At 40.5% G+C, this 18,078-nt stretch overlaps 1 protein-coding gene across 1 annotated transcript in view; it reads left to right on the forward strand.

Moving 5' to 3' along the window:
* The window catches only part of CNKSR3 (CNKSR family member 3), a 53,042-nt gene that overhangs the window by 14,437 nt on the left and 20,527 nt on the right, over window positions 1–18,078 (forward strand). Inside the window, exon 2 of the mRNA XM_009907202.2 lies at window positions 11,090–11,253. Within this exon, the coding sequence (XP_009905504.2) occupies window positions 11,090–11,253 (164 nt within the window). The remainder of the gene's footprint in view (window positions 1–11,089; window positions 11,254–18,078) is intronic.

Raw genomic sequence — 18,078 nt, forward strand, 5'->3', positions numbered from 1 at the left:
GAGGTTTAGACTCGAGGTGAGGAAAAAGTTCTTCACTGAGCGAGTCATTCGTCATTGGAATGGGCTGCCCAGGGAGGTGGTGGAGTCGCCGTCCCTGGAGGTGTTCAAGGGGAGATTGGACGTGGCACTTGGTGCCATGATCTAGTTGTGAGGTCTGTTGGAACAGGTTGGACTTGATGATCCTTGGGGTCTCTTCCAACCTTAGTTACTGTGATACTGTGTGATATCTATTAGAACTGAAAATGTGGGGGGTGAAAGATGTCTGTCTTGCTTCATGTGAGCAGAACATGGTGTCTAGAGAGAGTAACTTTGGGATAAGAAGACTTTTATATTACCCTGTTTATGATATGCCCATAATGTTAGGTACTGTGACTTCTGGCAATTTGAAATAAACAGTAAACCAGACAATATTAAAAAAAATAAAATATTACTGTAGCTGAAGCAGTGTAACTGTTAGAAGGTCATTACATGGTCCCTGCTGGGTGAATTTCTCAGATGGAAACTTTCAATAGTAATTTCTCCTCATCTTTCCTCTTACGGCTGTATTTGCCTTTATTCCCAGTGTTTTCCTGTTAGGTGATCTTCTTTTCCAGACAGTACTTTGTCATATGGAGATATTCAAGGTGAGGCTTGACAAGGCCTCAGGCAACCTGGTGTAGGTGAGGGTGTCCCTGCTGACTGAGGGAGTTTGGATTAGATGACCTTTGGAGGTCTCTTCTGGCCTGGACCATTGTATGTTCTTGAAGGTCTCTTCCAACCTGTTATTGTTGTTATTATGTTAGTCTTACTTGGGTAGGCCCAAGTAGGAGCAGTGTCTCTGTCTCCCTGGCTGGTTCATAACAATTTTCAGAGGATTTTGGACTTCTTCCTCAGTAAAGAAGTGGCTTATAGAAGTAACAAAGACCAGCAAATGTTTTGATGTATTATATTAGTCCCTAGATGAGGAGCCCTGTTTTCTGCTTACCTTTATCTGGAAAAGAATGAGGAGTGTCTGGTAGCCTCTGTGGTGACAATTTGGAAATGAGTTATTTCACAGCTTTCTGCTTATGGGTGACCATTGCTTGTGCAGAGGGCACCGCTGGAGTTGCTGGGTTTTCTGGAAGTATTGGGAGAGAGCACATGAAGATGTGTTGCTCAGTAGCAGCTTTCATTTGGGGATAGGAAGCTAAGTCTGCATACAGAGAGAATATCTGTACGAGACTGTTTCTTTGTTGCTGTTTCTGCAACTTCCAAAAATCACTAATGCCTCTAATTTAGAAAAGAAACTCTCCTTTCCCTCCCTCTCCCCACCACTTTCCCCTCTGCTCCCCACACTCTGTAAGATCTAATGATTAACTTGGGTGTAAATAAGGCCATTGCTATGCCTGTATGTCAGGAACAAAGACTGACAGTGACCAAACAGGCTTCCATAAATCACCTTCTTCATTCTGTTGTTGTGTGGCTAACAATTAGGAATACTTTCAGGCATTGAACTGAATCAGCCTTCTTGTACATTCTATCTACACTTAGAAAACATTACACCAAAATACTACTTTTGAATTTGTTTCCAAATACATCTTTGGGCACAGTGAGAAATTTCTCATGATTTAGGAACGTGAAAATTTGACTACTAGCTGGAGATTGCTATGCAGTGCTAACTATGCAGCCAATAACTTGTGGAAGTCCAAGCTGTATTTGATCTCTTCAGGTAGTGTGGAAGTAAGGCTCTGTAATATGCGAGATAAAGCATCATCCAGGAGAGATGCTGCCCAGGCAGCTTGAAGTTGCTCAAAACAAACAACTGTATAAGTGAATAAAAGTTAGGAAGTTTCTGGATGGACTATAATTTATCAGTGGGCAAACTGCTTCTAGTAGGTGTCCATGCCTTTGAGTATCATACAGTCTTTATACCCATCACATGGCATTTCTACAAAAATGATGCAACTTTTACAGATGAGAGGCAGAGGATGATGAGAGAAAAAAAAAAAAAAAGGGAATTTTGTAATATTTTTTCCTCTCATGTTCTGGCTCTAGTAATGCCATTCTGTGATTAAGGTGATTATACTTGCTTTGAAACATCAAGAGGAAAGTATATCGTATTTCAGTTTTGCTCTGGAAAGTTATGTGGAGGACAAAGTATATTAGAACAAAGTGACTAAGCTTCTTCCAAGTCTGTACTTCAAGGACCAGCAAAACTTTGAGACTTTTACAGTGCTCATGAAATATAACTTAGTTCTTTGTACTCATTCTTCTTTTCAAAGTATAATGTTAGTCATGGAGCTACATAAGGCACACTTGGTTTCACATGAAATCTTTCATTTACTGCTTCTCATTATTTCTACTCTGTACTGATTTCCAAAAAAAAACCAAACAACCCCACACTGAAGTTTGTAGTAACTGGTAGTGGACAACACAGAACCTGAGGGCACCAAGAGGATGCTTGATATTTTAAAAACTTAATGCTGTTAGAAGAGTAAATAGAGGAACAGTAAATAGAAGACAAATATGAAATGAATCTGAGTGATCCTAGACATGCAGTCTCCCACATACAGGTACATATGTAGTGTGCTCCCTAAAGAGTAAATTGTGTCATACATTAAGAATGCAGACCATTTATGGGGTTTTCATCCCATCAGACATCTGTATTGGAAATACAGAACTCAAAGCCTTAAGGGGAGATTGTCCAGTTAATACTGTCTCAAAAGTAAGGTTGTTAAATGGCTAGGTTTTTGCTTCAACAAATGTTAACTACTTAGCCTTATTTAAAATACAGTTTAGAGACTTGTCCTTCCCCTTGGTTCCTGTACAGCTGTAGATGTGGGTGATATACTGGAATTGGGAGTAGTAGTACTTGAGATGAGGGAGGAATATGGTGGTGGATCAGCCACTGGTTTAACAGACTTGTCAGTTTTGAGGAGGTATTGGCCTGGTTTTGCCTCTTGTAGGGGTTTTCTTTCTCTACCCATTCCTGTTCTTTCAGCTGTTCAATTTGTGCTTAACTGAGACAAATTTTGGTAAAAAATTGATTATTGATTAATTTGTTTTGTGTGAGAGCCAATCCTAAAGAAAAAAGTTGACATACGAATTTTGAACACTTCAGCAGTAAATCCACTTGTCTTGAATATTTTGTGTCTCAGGATAAGGTGAGAGCAGTGTCATGCAGAAGGGACTCAAGTGTTCTTAAGCCAAGTACTTGTAGTGCAGACACCTCCACCTATGTCCTACCTTCTCTGACCCTCTACCACCCACATCCCCTCCCCCTGTCCCTGCGAATACTTAGAGGGGCAAATAGGATTGTCAGCTTTACCTGATAGGACCCTATATTAGCATGGTAGTTGTTCAACCCTCATCCCACACCATATCATTATTTTTCACTGTCCTCATTTTATGGCATTCACTGCCTCTTGTCCAACATTTCATCAGTCATTGACGTGTTTTATATTCCTTAAGTCCATGGTGCCAAATACAGCCCTTCAGCCTCTCTGGTTCCTCCTATATGGCACCTACATAGTATATTTCCCCAAACTTGTTGCTTGTATGGGGTCATTTGCTGCCAGGCTGTGCACTAGTGTCTAGGGGATGGTGTATACTGGTTCACAACACAGAGCTGTTTCAACCTGCTCTTTGTTTGAGCAGCATGGGGGTTCTCAAAAGAAACAAGTCAGGTCTCTGACAGATAAGCTCTGCTGGACATAGTTGTACCACTTTCTGCTGTTTATCCCCCATCCCCCTGCCAATTTCTGACCTTATCCTCTTCAGGTTGTGTCTTTCAACATCTTTTCCCAATGTACAGTCCATTGTACTATACTAGTTGAAGCTGCTGCTGCTATTGAACTCATAAAAGGTGCTATTGCAATAGTTGAGGCACAGGCATCCTTGCAGCTTACCTTTTTCTGTCAAGATGTTAAGTGGCTGGGACAGATCTGACTCTGGTGGTGAGAGGAAGCTTTACCTCAGGCTTGGATAAAAGTGAGCCTGAAGAGGAAATAGCAATTTGTCGCCTACTTCAGTTCTTGTTGCCCCCTGGCTGTAGAAGAGATGTGCTATAGTATGTCCATGGGCAGTTTATTTCTGAGCTACTTATCCCATATGCTTTTTACAGGGGCCACATGAAATAGATTGATGCCTATAAAACCTAGCCACTAGGGAAAGACAAAGAGTTGTACCTGTAGATTCTTCTCAACTGCAACTTCCAGTGGCCATGTACAAGTTTGCTTTCATTCCAGCAAAAGCCTGTTGTGCCTAGGCAAAGCTGTTGTTTGCAACAGTAGGATGAACAATACATTTTTCAATGAGAGAAAGCCAGACCTTCCTTGGCTATATAAACTACAAATTCCTGTTTGAGTATAATTTAAAATGTATTGTCTAGCACATCTTAAAGTGTACTTAGTATGAAGAAAAGGCATTTGGGGTGAGGAAAAAGAATATTGGAACCATCATTTTTCTGCCTTTTGGTTTTACTACTTGCTTTTCTGGTGAAAGACTCAGTGGTTTTTCAAGCCCATGTACACTGGAAAACACCTGGGCATCCAAGAGGACTCAAGATTTTTCAAGCCCAGGGTGGAAGAGAGTCCCCATGTTTAAAACATGTTCAAATCTGTGTCAGTTTTGATGACACTACAGCCTGTATGACACGTTAATTTATCCTGATGTATGTGGAACAGTTCTACACTCATTGCTTGAATGGAATTGATGAAATCACTCTATGCTGGTGTAATAAAGTAGCTCCTATTGCTGCCCTGTTTAGGCAACACCTTTTAATTAGTAATAGACATCAGTTGCAAGCAACAACAACAACAAAGAATTTTCTAGGGTATGTGAAGGAGCAGGCAATGTTTCCAGGCCTTTTACATCCTGTTCTATCTATCTTGCCACAGCCATGTAGTCATCTTGCCTCTCCTAACGTGTGTGTGACTTAGAGTCACACAGAGCGATTATTCTTTCACCATGCTAAAAGGTCCATATGTGCTGACACAGTCAGGTCTTCTCTGGCAAAATGTTTTTTCTTAGGCTGTGACAAACACTAGGGTATGATCATTAAGTGTGATGGCTGTCAAAAGAGTTTGAATGAATTAGTTCAATCCTTTTTAGCAACAAGTAAATGTAATTTTTTTTTTCTGCCATTGCAGTAGTCTACTACAGTACACAGTGCTGGGTACGAAAACATAATTGGGGGGGGGGATAAGCTGATTGCTAGTGTAGTGGTAAAAACTTGGAGTGAAAATGAGTAAGAGGATCTGGGTTGTATTTGCTGGAAGTGCTTCTGTGTCAGTGGAGAGCCATTCTAAGCCCACTTAATTACAGCTATTGTGAATGCATCCTACAGCCAAATAGGCACAACACTGCATGCATTAGTATATTGAGCAAAGAGATGTTTTCTTGTTTCAATTCGCAGTTTAGAGTTGTTCTTAGGTGTTACTTAAGCAATAAATGTTGATTACATGAAAGTATTTCATTACAACTGTGTTATACTGTTGTTGTATTTGGTTCACGTTGCTTTGCTCATGCTCCAGTACACCCAGGGGATAAGCGTGACTTGGATCTTGCTAGAAGTAGGATACTGGTTTTACTCTGAAGTCTGGAAGGATGTTGTCAGCAGTGTCCCTGAAGACATCTTGTGGTATTGGCTAGGAAGCTGTTTGGGCTTCTCTGCCTAGGGCAGGTATGTTCTCTATTTCAGTGTTTTGCGTGCATTTGCTGAATGTTTGCTTTCATGGCAAGTTCTGTTGAAACATGTAGTGCCAGGTCTATCTACAGAGAACATATGGATATGCTCTGTTTCCATCTCATTTAGTTTGCCAAACAAAATCTGTTAAAGCACAGAAAGATTGCTTTTGCCAAATACAGCTGGTCAGTGAGTGATGTAGTTGATTCTTAAACAACAAAACCAAAATATGAGTGTTACATTGTGAGGCCACTTCATCACATGGAACTTAATCCTTGATCCAGATGGAAAATATATATCAAAAGTCATCAAGAAAAATCAATGTACATTGGGTTTCCCTCCCCTCCATCCTTCGTCTTTCTCTGATCAGGAGTCCTCTTCTGGTGTTGGCTGAAATATTGCCAGCAAGATATCACACTGGCAGGTGTTTGAGGGTCTTGAATGTGAGCTCTCATTTGTGGTTCCTATTCTTCCTTGTTGGAAACCCATTTGCCCAAGATGAGTATTTGAGGTGACACTACAGAGTCTGGCCTGCCTGGGGGTGAGTGGTGTGTCCTGAATGAGGGTGTGTCTCATCTCTTTCCTCTTCCTTCCAGGTGAGTCAAAATTTCAACCCTATTATCCAAATGATACTTAATGGCCTAATATTCAGAGGCATTCTTTCAGGGAAGTGGGTGATGTTAGCAAGCATGTTGGCAGTGAAGTCCTGCTGCATTATGGCCTAGTTTGTGCAGCAGGGACCCACAGCTCTGCACATATGTCCAGTCCAGCTCTGCTGGTGGTAGAAAATATGACTGCATATCTGTTCTGACCCACCTGCCTTTGATGTGGTGGGAATGTAATAAAACAGATCTTTAAATTGTGTTTTGTTTCCTTGGTGTACTCTACTTTTTGATGTCTAGAGGGAATGCCCTGTCAAACTGAAGATGACTTTAATTTTTTCTCTCTGTGATTGTGGCATTGTGATCTATTTTTCAGTGATGTGAAGTGTGATTGGCCTGTGACCATATGGTTGTATCACTTCTGTAAAGAGAGATCTTTCTGTTTAAACCTGTATGTCATACTGTGTCCTGTTTGTTTGTTTGTGCAGGGTTTATTTTTTTTGGTTTTATGTTCTTTGTTAGAAATGTGACATGCCAGCACAATTCACTTTTCTATAGCATTACATTTGAACTTTGTCTTTAATTTGAAGTTTTAAAGCTGTGCTGTAATAAGAAACTCTATGGATAATCATAGAAATAGGTTTCTCTTTGTTCACCCCAATTTTTTTGTCTTGTAAATTCACTGGGGATAAAAAAAAACCTCAATTTTGAGTTTCACTCCCAAAGCATTTCAGCCAAATTACCTTTATTTTGGTTTATTGTATACTATCATTCAGTCATACTAAATATATATATATATTTTCAATCTTGATGGAAGTTAATTCAACTGAAGGTGCAATTAATCAGTTAATCCACTCTTGTAATTTCCCCCTTGCTGTTAATATCTCAAGCTGCAAAAGCAGCTGTGTGACTCAGAGTCACTCCACTCCCATCACCCCTCCTCACTCCCCTGTCTTCTGTTTCTCTGTATAGCTATTTTTGCATTTTGGGTAGAAGCTTGCCACTATTACATTAAATACTAACACCAACAGTAGCTTTCACTAGAGAAGAAGTAAGAATTTTCTTTGTATTTTGATGCTGTGTATGAGATGGCTGTGGAAGTCCTGTGCCATCTAGCTTAGAGTCCCACTCTAAATGCTTGTCAAACATACATTAAGGAGGTTTGTAGGAAAGGTGATACATCGTGTTGCCTTCTGTAGGCTCCTCAGCCTTCTACTGTTTCAGTTATTCAGAGACAGATGAGACTTCTGTAGCATTTTCTTTCATAAGCCTGTTCATCTTCCCTTCAACCTGTATGAATGTTGAACATTCATTGCATACTGCTGTGGGAAGAATCACTCTTGCTGCTTGTTTGGACCTGTGCATGCTAGTTTTGTCTCTCCCTAATTCCCATAATTGCAAGGAACAGTGTATAATTGGTGATCTTTCTATTTTTTTTCTGTGCCACTTCTGGATTTATAAGTCTTTGTTGTGTTCCTCTCCTTCCTATAATCTTCTGTAAAGATTCCACTGTTACCTACTCCATGTGTACTCAGTTTTGTGAACATATTTTATGAGGGTGGTCTGGATTTTTCTGACTTTTGTAGAGAAGTCTTTGCATACCTGCTTGGGGTACTTGGGAGGGTTCAGCACATGTGTGGACAAAAGCTATTTTGACCCTTCCTTGACAGACTTCCTGATTTACCCTGTGAACTTTTGAAGGTTATAGTTGTCCTCTGGGGGATACTAGGATACTAATGGAATGGTCTTAGTCAACATCTTTATAGGTAGGATTGTTAGAAAGTATCACACAGCAGAAGGCCTGTCAGTCCAAGATTATATCTGTATTAAGCAACTAAAGGTTAAAAGGTCTCCATAGCCCTTCTGGTCATAATGGTTTACAACCCAAATTTATCCACCAATTCCTTTATTCAAAGGCAAAACTTTTGGTACTGCATTCAAAAGAAGCCAAGGGGTTTATGGATGGATTTGAATGGAATGAACAGATTTATTTTGAGGTAGTGTGAATGCATGTAGAAGTCTGTTTTTCTGGGCTAAATGTGTTAGCTGGAAATACTGAAAATAGGAACATGTTGCAAAAAGCTTTCTGTGTAGCTGTCAATCACAGGGGATTACAGAGAGCAGTCATTGTTAAATTCGAAGGCTTCACCCTTTCCCTCTGTCTTGCTGTGACCTTTATGAGAAAGCTGCCTTTTGTATCCCTGCTGGCAGGCACAGGGCAGCAGTTTGTCTGATTCCATCCCTGTATTGGGATGAGGCGGGGTGGGGGTGAGGACATGCAGACAATAAACTTCTATACCATTCTGGCTGTTCTAGGCAATGCCTGTCTTCAGCAAAGCTAGATCTAATGCCTACTGAGACAACAGGCTATGCCTACTTGGGTAGCATGCAGGTGATTAAACAGGTGGACTTGTTACTTGCAATTGACTACATGAGAAGAACTTCTTCTGCATAAGCCATCTGGTGTATAAAATATGTTTTGTGATGGTGATGATAAGCAGCTCTTACTCTTCAATTATCTTTGGGTTTCTGTGGGGATTTCTTATTTTTCTCTGCAAATCACAGAGTTTTAAAATAGAATGAGGATCTAGAAAGTTGAATGAACACACAGGATAGTAGGCAAAAGCAGCACTGCATCCAAAAACTTAAGTAAAAACTTCCTTGTGTGCTGAATGAAGTATTTTATTTTAGGTGCTTGTATAATTTATAATGGTAACTGGGCTTACAATGGTGAGTGATGGGAAACAGTGGTCTGCAAGACAGCATTAAAAATTGGGAATGCCAAATATGTGCACTGTATGTTGGCCTCATCCGAGAATTTGTTTGAAAAAATAAATTCTTAAACAATGAAGGCCAGATCTTATTATTTTTCCTGGGAAAAGAGTTTGTATAGCCTAAGGGAGAATTTGGTGCCTGTGGGAAAGAGAACACTGGGCTCAATTTTCAAAATGTATGTGGCCTTGCCAAGACAGATGGGAAGAAACAAGAGTGCAACCCAAACAACCGTAGCCCTGGGAGACTGCTCATCTTGCATGCAGGCTTTCCCATTCATAATTATACTTAAAAATCAAGCTGTGCACACCAGTAGCTCTGTGTGTGGAGGAGTCAAGCTTGTTCAGCCCAGTTTTGATATACTGCAATAGTTAAGCTTGCCCAAGTCATGTAAAGGGGTGACTGTTAAGTGCCAGTGTCTCTCCTTATTAAATTCTGAGCAAGCGATGTGTTAAGTAAGCCTGTGCTTCTGAGAGCTCATAATCTATAGATCTGCTGTGACCAGACACTGCAAGGCAGCAGTGACTACTTGTGCTGCTGTTAGGAAGTGAATAGGTTTCATGTGATTTCTAGAAACCCCCTTGTGATTTGTCATGAATGTTTTCTTGGCAGCAGAGTGTGCTGGGAGTGCTTGTTTTCCAGGCTGCTACTGCAGCTTCATGAGTGGAACTGAGTGCTGGTCCTCTGGCTCTTGTTTCCTTGTAGTTCAGGATGCTCTTTGCGTTTCTCATCTGCAGCATTCAACATCCTGTCTATCTCAATGGCTTCCTTTTGAGCCAGCTTGGTGGATAAACATCCTTTACACAGCTGAAGGTTCAAGTTTTTTTTAAAACTGAATGGTCAAACAACGCAGCTATTGCGGATGCTACCAAGTAGACCTTGAAAGTGTAAGCTGAATTTTTGTTTGTGTCAACTCTTTTCAGCGAATATGGTCTATTTCTACAAAGTAGATCTAACAGGATCTGTTCCTTCTGCTGTAGCTAATATGACAAAGAGCACTTCACATCTAAACTAACACATCCATCCAAATTGTTCTTTACAGGGTCTTTAAAAAAAATGGTGAAGTGAGCAGAATACACAAGAAAACAGGATGAACACACAAAGTTTAAAGTGAAAACCAGAAATCCCATCTGTAATCTCTGGGAAAAGATACTGTAGACAACAGGACCATAGAATCACAATTTAAAGTGTGGGTTTTAGAATCACAGTTTGAAGTGAGGGTTTTGCTGATATTGCTGGGACAAAATAAACTGTTTCAAAACAACTTCAAAGATAACACTGGAGTAGATTTCTTATTGGTGTGTGCTTTTAATTGTTAGCAAGGGGAAAGTATATGGCTGTTTCAGGAAGCTCCAGGGCCTCATAAATTAAGGGAATAATGAGACTTGAGCCAAACATAATTTTGATTGCTTTGCCTTTGATTATCCCATTTCCTACTCATCATTCATTCCGCCCTTTTGTATATAAGTAGATGGAGAACTGTGGATTTTTGTGCTTTTTGTTTCCTTGTTTAACTAGGCTTTGGGCAAGATCTTTGTTCTTGCCTTGTATTTATAATTATTTTTTTTGGTGAGTTGTTATTTGTTGGTTTTGCTTTGGCTGCCCTTAAGGGTTTTGGGTTGCCCTAATAACTGAGTCCAGGCATGCCCCCTGATAGGTCTGCCTAAGCAGATGCAGTAGGGACATACTTTCCTGCTGAGCTTGATCCACAAGGAGCAAGGTGGATCATGCATTGACTTAGGTGATCCAAAGATCCACAAAATCTGTATGTTTTGTTTCTTTGCCCCTGTGGTGCAGTTTCAGTTGCACTGCAAGTTTCTCTCATAATTGGACATTGTTTACTGTATGAACGTTGAATTTGTGCCTTTTGCAGGGTTTGGTTTTGCTGTGGGTGGGGTTTTTTGTTTGTGGTGTGATGTTCTTTGGTTGGTGGGGTTATGTGTGTGGTTTTTTCTCTTGGGGGGGTTTTTGTTTGTCTGTCTGTTTGTGTTTTGTTTTTAATTGAGGGGAAAAGGGAAGAAAACACAGAAAATTGACTGCACATTCATTTCTTTCTTTTGTGTTTTGGTAGGCCTGGATGATAGCCTGCAGCAGTATGTCCATAAATTTGAACGGGAGAAGATAAATGGTGAACAGCTGTTACAGATTTCTCACCAGGACCTTGAAGACTTGGGTATCTCACGAATTGGGCACCAGGAACTGGTTCTGGAGGCTGTGGATCTTTTGTGTGCACTGGTTAGTTAAGTGGTGAACAGACATAAATAATTTCTTACAGTACTCTTTTGTGTGAATAACTAAGGCAAGTCTGATAAAACCAGAATACTGTGTCTCTTGCTTTCTGTTACACATCATGGTAAAATAAAACAGTAAGGATTTGTTTGATTCTTGCAAGCTTTGTGTTAATAGCTCTTTAACTTTTCCTAATAACAGGCAATGCTAATTCATTTGGTTGCACTTTTAAAGAAGTTTCCTGAGTAGTGTTGTTAGATCTTCTGTCTCCTGTTGTGAACCATTATTAAAATTGCTATTGAGTAGAATGAATTTGTCCTATGAGAGACTGTTGAAATGACAGCTGCTAATTGTTCCTCATATCAGTTGAAATGCATTTAGGGAAGTTTTGTAGTCTACATACTAAGTGACGAAAATGTTTTTGAAATGGGGGCTGTTTTCCTAACTCAGTTGCAGTTCAGTTTAACTCTCACTGGACATAAAATGTTCCTCTCTCTTAATATAACTGTGCAGATACTTTCAAAACAAACACACTCTGAAAAAAGCAAAGCAATCCAAAATGTATTTTTTTGGTGTGCTTTATTAAAAGGCTTATTTTGGACACAGTCTTGAATATGTGTTTTATGTAACTCAGTGACTGAGAGGCAGAGGTATATATGGTTACATCAGGGAGAGGGGGAGGGCAGGCTGCCCAATGATTCCTCAGCCAGCACTGGCCTGCTTTCCCTTCACTGTCAAAACTTGCAGTGCCAAGCATACTCTTCTTAAAATGGAGATTCTTTATTGCCTGTGTGATATGTGCTTTATTAACTGCAGAAAGGTGCTACAGGATCATTCATACTTCATAACCAGGAACAAATCAGATATCCTGTACTAAAAGAAGTGTATTTTATGTAATTTCATACAATCTGAAATGTTTCCCAAATGTTGCTCTTATGTTTGAAAAATATTTTGTTTCTTCTTCAGTATTTGATCTGACTTTTTTAACATTAAACTTGAAAATCTAGTAGAAGAATGTAGTGGCAGCTCATGTTGTGGGAAGGGATAATCTGTCAGGCGAGTAAAGATGAGTTAGTAAATGTACTGTATGCTATATACAGTCCAGACTGAAGTAATGGATGTGGCAGCCCCCAGAGGTATTTTTTTACTTCTTACTTTTTAAAATATCAAAATAAAATGAACAAAACTGGATGACTGCCAGAACCTAAAGCTGTGTTTTATCTCCTACAATTTCCTCCTAATTTCCCTGGTTTTGACCTCATACTGGATTCTGGAAATACTTTGTGAAATGCAGCAGCTCTAGTTAATGCTTTAGACAGATTTCACATATTGCAGCTGAAATAGTCATAATGTCCAATGTTTTGGGTAAGCCCTTTGGCACCTTCCTTATGCCCCTTCCCTGGAGATTTGGAACTGTATAAAATCACCATTGATTTTTGTTCCCAGCAGTGGTGTGTCTTATGTAACAGCCCCCCTTTCCCCCCCCCCCCACTTGTGTGAGAGAATAAAACTTCCCTATTCCACCTGTAATAATTTTTTGAAAGTAGATCCGTGTGTTGATATAATTTAGTGGAAATTATTTTTGAGTGTATGCATATATGGTGACACTTTACTAGCTTTTAAGGCCTTGAATTAAAAAGTGAAGGAACCACAGTGGTGGTTTTTTAATTCCTTCTTTTTTCTCTCTCTCATTCCACTCTACTCTATGCTCTTAGAAAAGCAGCACTGGCCTGAGGTCAGGCTTTGAAAATTGCCATTCTTGGGGAGGGGAGTAACATTGAATAAACTTCCCCCTCCCCTCTTCTCACAGTTTATAGGGATAGAGCCCTCTGGCAGCTACATGGCTAAGCTGAAAATGTCTGCAAGTTATGTTGCTGCAGTAAGTGAACTCTAGAGTCAATATAGCTGAAAGAAAAACGTATGCATCTTTGCTGTTTTGGTGATGAGGCTGTGTTCCCTCATCTCCTCATAGCAGTGGCCACATATGCAACAAAGCATCTGAAGAGGCAGCAGGAGAGAGTGTAAACAGGGATAAAAAGCTGAAAATTTCCTGTAAGCACACATTTCTGTTGCTCCTGAGCTAGTCTATTAGACTCTTCTGAGAAGGTGTAGGGTTATTTAAGGAATTTAGAGGAGGCAGGATGGTGGGGGGGAATGCAACTGAGTGTCTTCATCTTTTTGTCAGTGACATCATCATCTTCAGGGAGAAAAGGGATGGAAGGAAGACGGAAGTATTAGGGAGGCGGAGAACAGGCATTCGAGCTTATACAAAAAACAAGGGCAAGGATCCAGGAAATAAACTTTCTCAGCCAAGTAATTGGGACAAAAATAATCTAGAGCAGTGGTGAAAACTAAATGCTTACTAATCATTCCCTCATGACCTCCCTGTTTGAGCTTAAAAAAAAACATAAATAAGCAAGCATTAACAGGAAGCTGTTTGCAAATATTTCCACATTTAATGTAATATTTGGGTTAGGTTTCTGAATCTTTACCTATGCTCTATGATGAGTGAGTTTGAAAGCAAAAAATCCAGCTGATTTTTCTTGAGTTTAGAATGAAGAGATACTAGTTTTAAGCAATAAAAAAAAAAACAAAAAAACCCAACAAACTGCAAACAACAGTTTTTAGCATCATGCCTTTGGTTATTTCACTGATGGTAATGTTCAGCCAGCATATTTGCAGTGCAGCTAAACATCACAACATAAAATTGAACCAGCACATGTGAAGACATCTCTTCATCACCTCATAATATTAAGTTTTCTAGAGGTCTCAAATTTATTGCTGTTTATTAGGAAATTTGAGAGTCCAAAGGATCTTTAGGATGCATTTTTTGTAAAGAGATCAAGAATGGGTGACTGTGGCAGTACCTCATGTGAACTCTAGTGTTTGTGTGGGCATGCAGTGAGTTGGATCAGTTTTGGAACAGGTATTCTCTCTATTTTTAATTTTCCTTTTCTCTCTTTGTTTTCTGTTTTTCCTCAGAGCTGTTTTTTCAGTTGGATCAGCTGGCAGATCCAGCTCATCATACAGGAGCATGTGAATGTGGTTGTGAAGGGGTCCTGCTCCCGGACAGTAGCAGAGCTCTGGATCAGCTCTGACACACGTGCTGTGCTCTTTTGACTTTGGTTAGCCACACGTTCTTATTTTACTTTGGCTGCCTGACCTTGAGCAATTAGTTGGTCAGTGTATTTTTTTTTCCTCATTAAATGTAATGGAGTTTGCACAGAGCGTGCACTCTTGTGCACGTGTGGGTGCTGTCTCTTGCTTCAGCCCTGCCTGTGGCTCCCCAGCTTAATGAGTAACAGCCTGGTAATGTTTGACATGGGGCGCTCTTAACGGCTGGCTTCAGCCTGTGTTTTGATGAAAGCAACTTTGATGTTTTAAATTGGGAGCAAGAGGAAAACTGTGTGTGCTTTGGTTCGTGAGCAACGTCTAAAACATTCTGGTTGCTTAAATAATAGTTGGTGAAATATTGTAGCCAGAGTCCTGTAGAAATACTTTTTAAAAGCTTTTTAAGCTTTGGACTTCTGACAGTGTCACTGAAGGCTGTTTGGTGTGCAGCTACAGTATCAACATTCCTATCTGTCCTCAATTGGGGCTGCAGCTCCTGGACAAGTTAGGTTAATCCAAGTCAGCTGCTGCCTCTTCTCCCTCTCGTTCTCTGATTAGTGATCGTTTGTGCTTGCACTCAGGTGACCCTGAGGTGAGCTACTTCAGGGAGCTGAACCAGAGGAAAGTACACTACACTAAAAAAGGGTGGTGGTTGGTTTTTTTGTTTGTTTTTTTAATGGTTTAGTTGTTTAGACCAGCCCTCCCAACAGACTGGACACTGCAACCGAAGGAGCAGAAAAATAGCAGAAATAGGTGGTTATGTGTGAGGTGGTCAAGGTAGAGTCAGGTAGTGACCTTGCTGTATCTGGTGAAAAGGCATGTTTTCTGTGTATTATAGCAAACAGGTGAGGAGACTGGCTTGCACCTGGAGCAGAAGTGGTTTGGGTTGTGATGACCCTTTGTTCTGGGGACCGTCACATAGCTGATCCATAGTTGGATAATTTGGTTTCCAGTACTGAAGAGCTACATGCTCCCTGTTATGTTGGGTAGGTATACTGCTTAGCCAGGACTTTTCCTAGAGCATGAACAGCTGTGCCAGTGTATTAGGTAACTGAGGTGCACAGTATAGACTCTCTGGGGGAAGCTGTAGGAAAGCTTAGTGCAGACACTGGGGAGATTGGCTATGATATGTTCTTGATAGGTGTTTGGGGATGAAACGCAGTCATAAGATGGAGCCCCTGTATCTCCAGAGGCAGCACCTGTGTTGCTGAAATCCACTGTAAAAACAAGAGTTACTTGAAAGAGTTATTAAAAACTATCTGAACTGGAAAAGTCACAATGGACTAACCCTCTATATAAGTAAGGTGAAAGAGAGATAATAGGCAGTATGTGAATGTTTTAGGGCGAAAACCAGAATCTGAGTTGGTGTATCAACACGTCCTTTTAAATGCTTGGGCCATCTCTAATTGCAGAGGGAGGTGGTGGGCACAGCTTTTGCACCTGAATGTCAGAAAGAAAGATCTGGGTGTACTTCAATATTTCAGGACACTTTCAGGTTCTGTCCGGAGTTGTTATGATTAGGTGATTTTACCACTGTGCAAGAAAAAAAACTATTTTCTATATGTTCTGCTCCTTTATGTAAGGATGGAAGTCAGCATCTTCTAATCCCTGCCTTGAAGAAGTACATTTCGGGCACATGGCTACTTTCAAATTCTTGTGGTCACAGGAATTTATCCCACATCCTGACCTGCTGGTGAAAAAGTATTTCTCCAAAAAGAGGGTCATATGCAATGTGCTATGAGGAGGAGAAAACTAACTACGAGAAATGCATCTCAGTGATGCTCTTGTTCATTTGTTTGGTTTTGACTTACAATCTAAGTTCACACATGGCACTGTGCAAGTATTTCAACATTGTTTAGTAATCCAGATCTTTCTGTCTCTATGAAGCTGGAAAATGTAAGGATATCCTTTGCTGTTGCAACAGTGGCATTTCAAAAATTGGATATATCCTCTCAATCCCTGCTGCTGGCTGCACTTTAAGGCTACTTCCTTGCCAAGGGCCCTCAGGGGCAGGAGTGGGGGCAGTTGTGTAACTTATAGCCCATTGGGATCTTATCCATAAGAGGTGGTAGGTATTTTCAAGGTAGCTGAATGGCTGAATCCTCTTCATACACTGGTGGGGTTCTTTGGGGCAATTCTGTTTCATTTTCTGTAAATGACCTAATTAAAGAGATTCCAGTCTATTTTCTGATTATGGAGGGAACAGAAGCACAAGCCAGCAGTGTGCCTTAACAGTGAAGAAGTCTGCATCATCCTGGGATGCATTAATGGGACCATGGCCAGGCCAAAGGGAGGGATGTGATTATTACTCTTTACTCAGCACTCATTAGTATACACATGCCACCCCCTGTACCACCCCAAATACAGGAAAGATATGGGAAAACTAGAGCAAGCTCAGTACAGGGCTCCTAGGCTGATCAGGGCTGGAGTACTTATCTGTGAGGAGAGGCTGAGGAACTGAGACTTCTTCAGCCTGGAGAAGAGATGGCAGCAAATCTTCAGCACATGTAATGAGGTGGCACACAGCTGGAGGATGACAGAGCTGGGCTGTTCATAGAGGTGCATGGTGGGAGGATGAGAGATTTTGAGCAGAAGTTGAAATGAGAGGTTGAGGCAGGTAGGAGGAAGCACTTTCTCATCTTGAGTATAGTCTGTTGCCCAGAAAGGTTGTGCAGTCTCTGTCCTTGAAAGTTTTAAAGATCTGACTGAATAAAGCCCTAAACAAGCTGGTCTGAGCTCACAGCTGAGCGTGCTGTGAGCAGGAGGCTGGGCTGAGACCTCCTGGGAAAACCTTCAGCCTGTGTCATGCTGTTTTTCTGATGTTCCTGACTGAAGGCATTGGAAACTTAGAATTGAATGGAATTAATATTTGCTCTAGTTGCTTGATTTTTTTTTTTTTTTTTTGAGAGGGAAAGGCAAAAAGGAGATTAACTGGCTAATCTATGAGCTTGGAGGTTGGTAGCAAGAATCTGCAGCAGCAAAAGAATGGAGAAAGGCAGGGTGGTGTTGTGTTTGACTGATTTGGTTTGGGTCTCGGGGGTTGTTTTTTGGGTACTGTGGTGTTTGTGGGTTTTGTTGCTGTTTGGGTTTTTTTTTTGGGGGGGGCATGGTGGTGTGTATGTGCTTGGATATTTCTTGGAATGTAACTTTCAGAAGATGCCCACATGCAAAGTTGCATAACTCAAAACCTAAGATGCTCAGCAATGTATTGCTATGTATTTCCCACATTTGCACACTGACAGCAAAAAGGCTATCTAGATTACAAAATTGGCTTGGCTTGAGAACAGATAAGATACTGTATTTCTGACATAGTTGGAATGAGATTATCGATGTGTTCCTTAAAACAAATGGGTTTAGAGTGTGATTTCACGTGTTTGAATTTATAAAACTGAAGTTATGGGCAAGATGTGCAGTTTTTTGTAGGTTTTAAAACTTTTCTGTTGAATGAAAAATACAATGTCTAAGACTGGCTTTAATGGCTGTGTATAGTGTTGATGTAGTCCTCAAACTTCCAAATTCATGCACTACTGTAATAAAGGAGCACGATTAGGATGTAGTGTAGTGGTCGTGGTGGTTGGGTTATGGTTGGACTCTGACTTTTTTTTCCAGCCTTAATGATTCTGTGAATTACTGAAAACTTGATACAAATATTCTATCTTTCATCTGTGAAATGACATTTGCTTCCTGCTGTTTATCTCTTGCCACATGAAACTTTTCTTT

Source organism: Dryobates pubescens, chromosome 6 (assembly GCF_014839835.1).
Source record: "Dryobates pubescens isolate bDryPub1 chromosome 6, bDryPub1.pri, whole genome shotgun sequence".
Lineage (NCBI taxonomy): Eukaryota > Metazoa > Chordata > Aves > Piciformes > Picidae > Dryobates > Dryobates pubescens.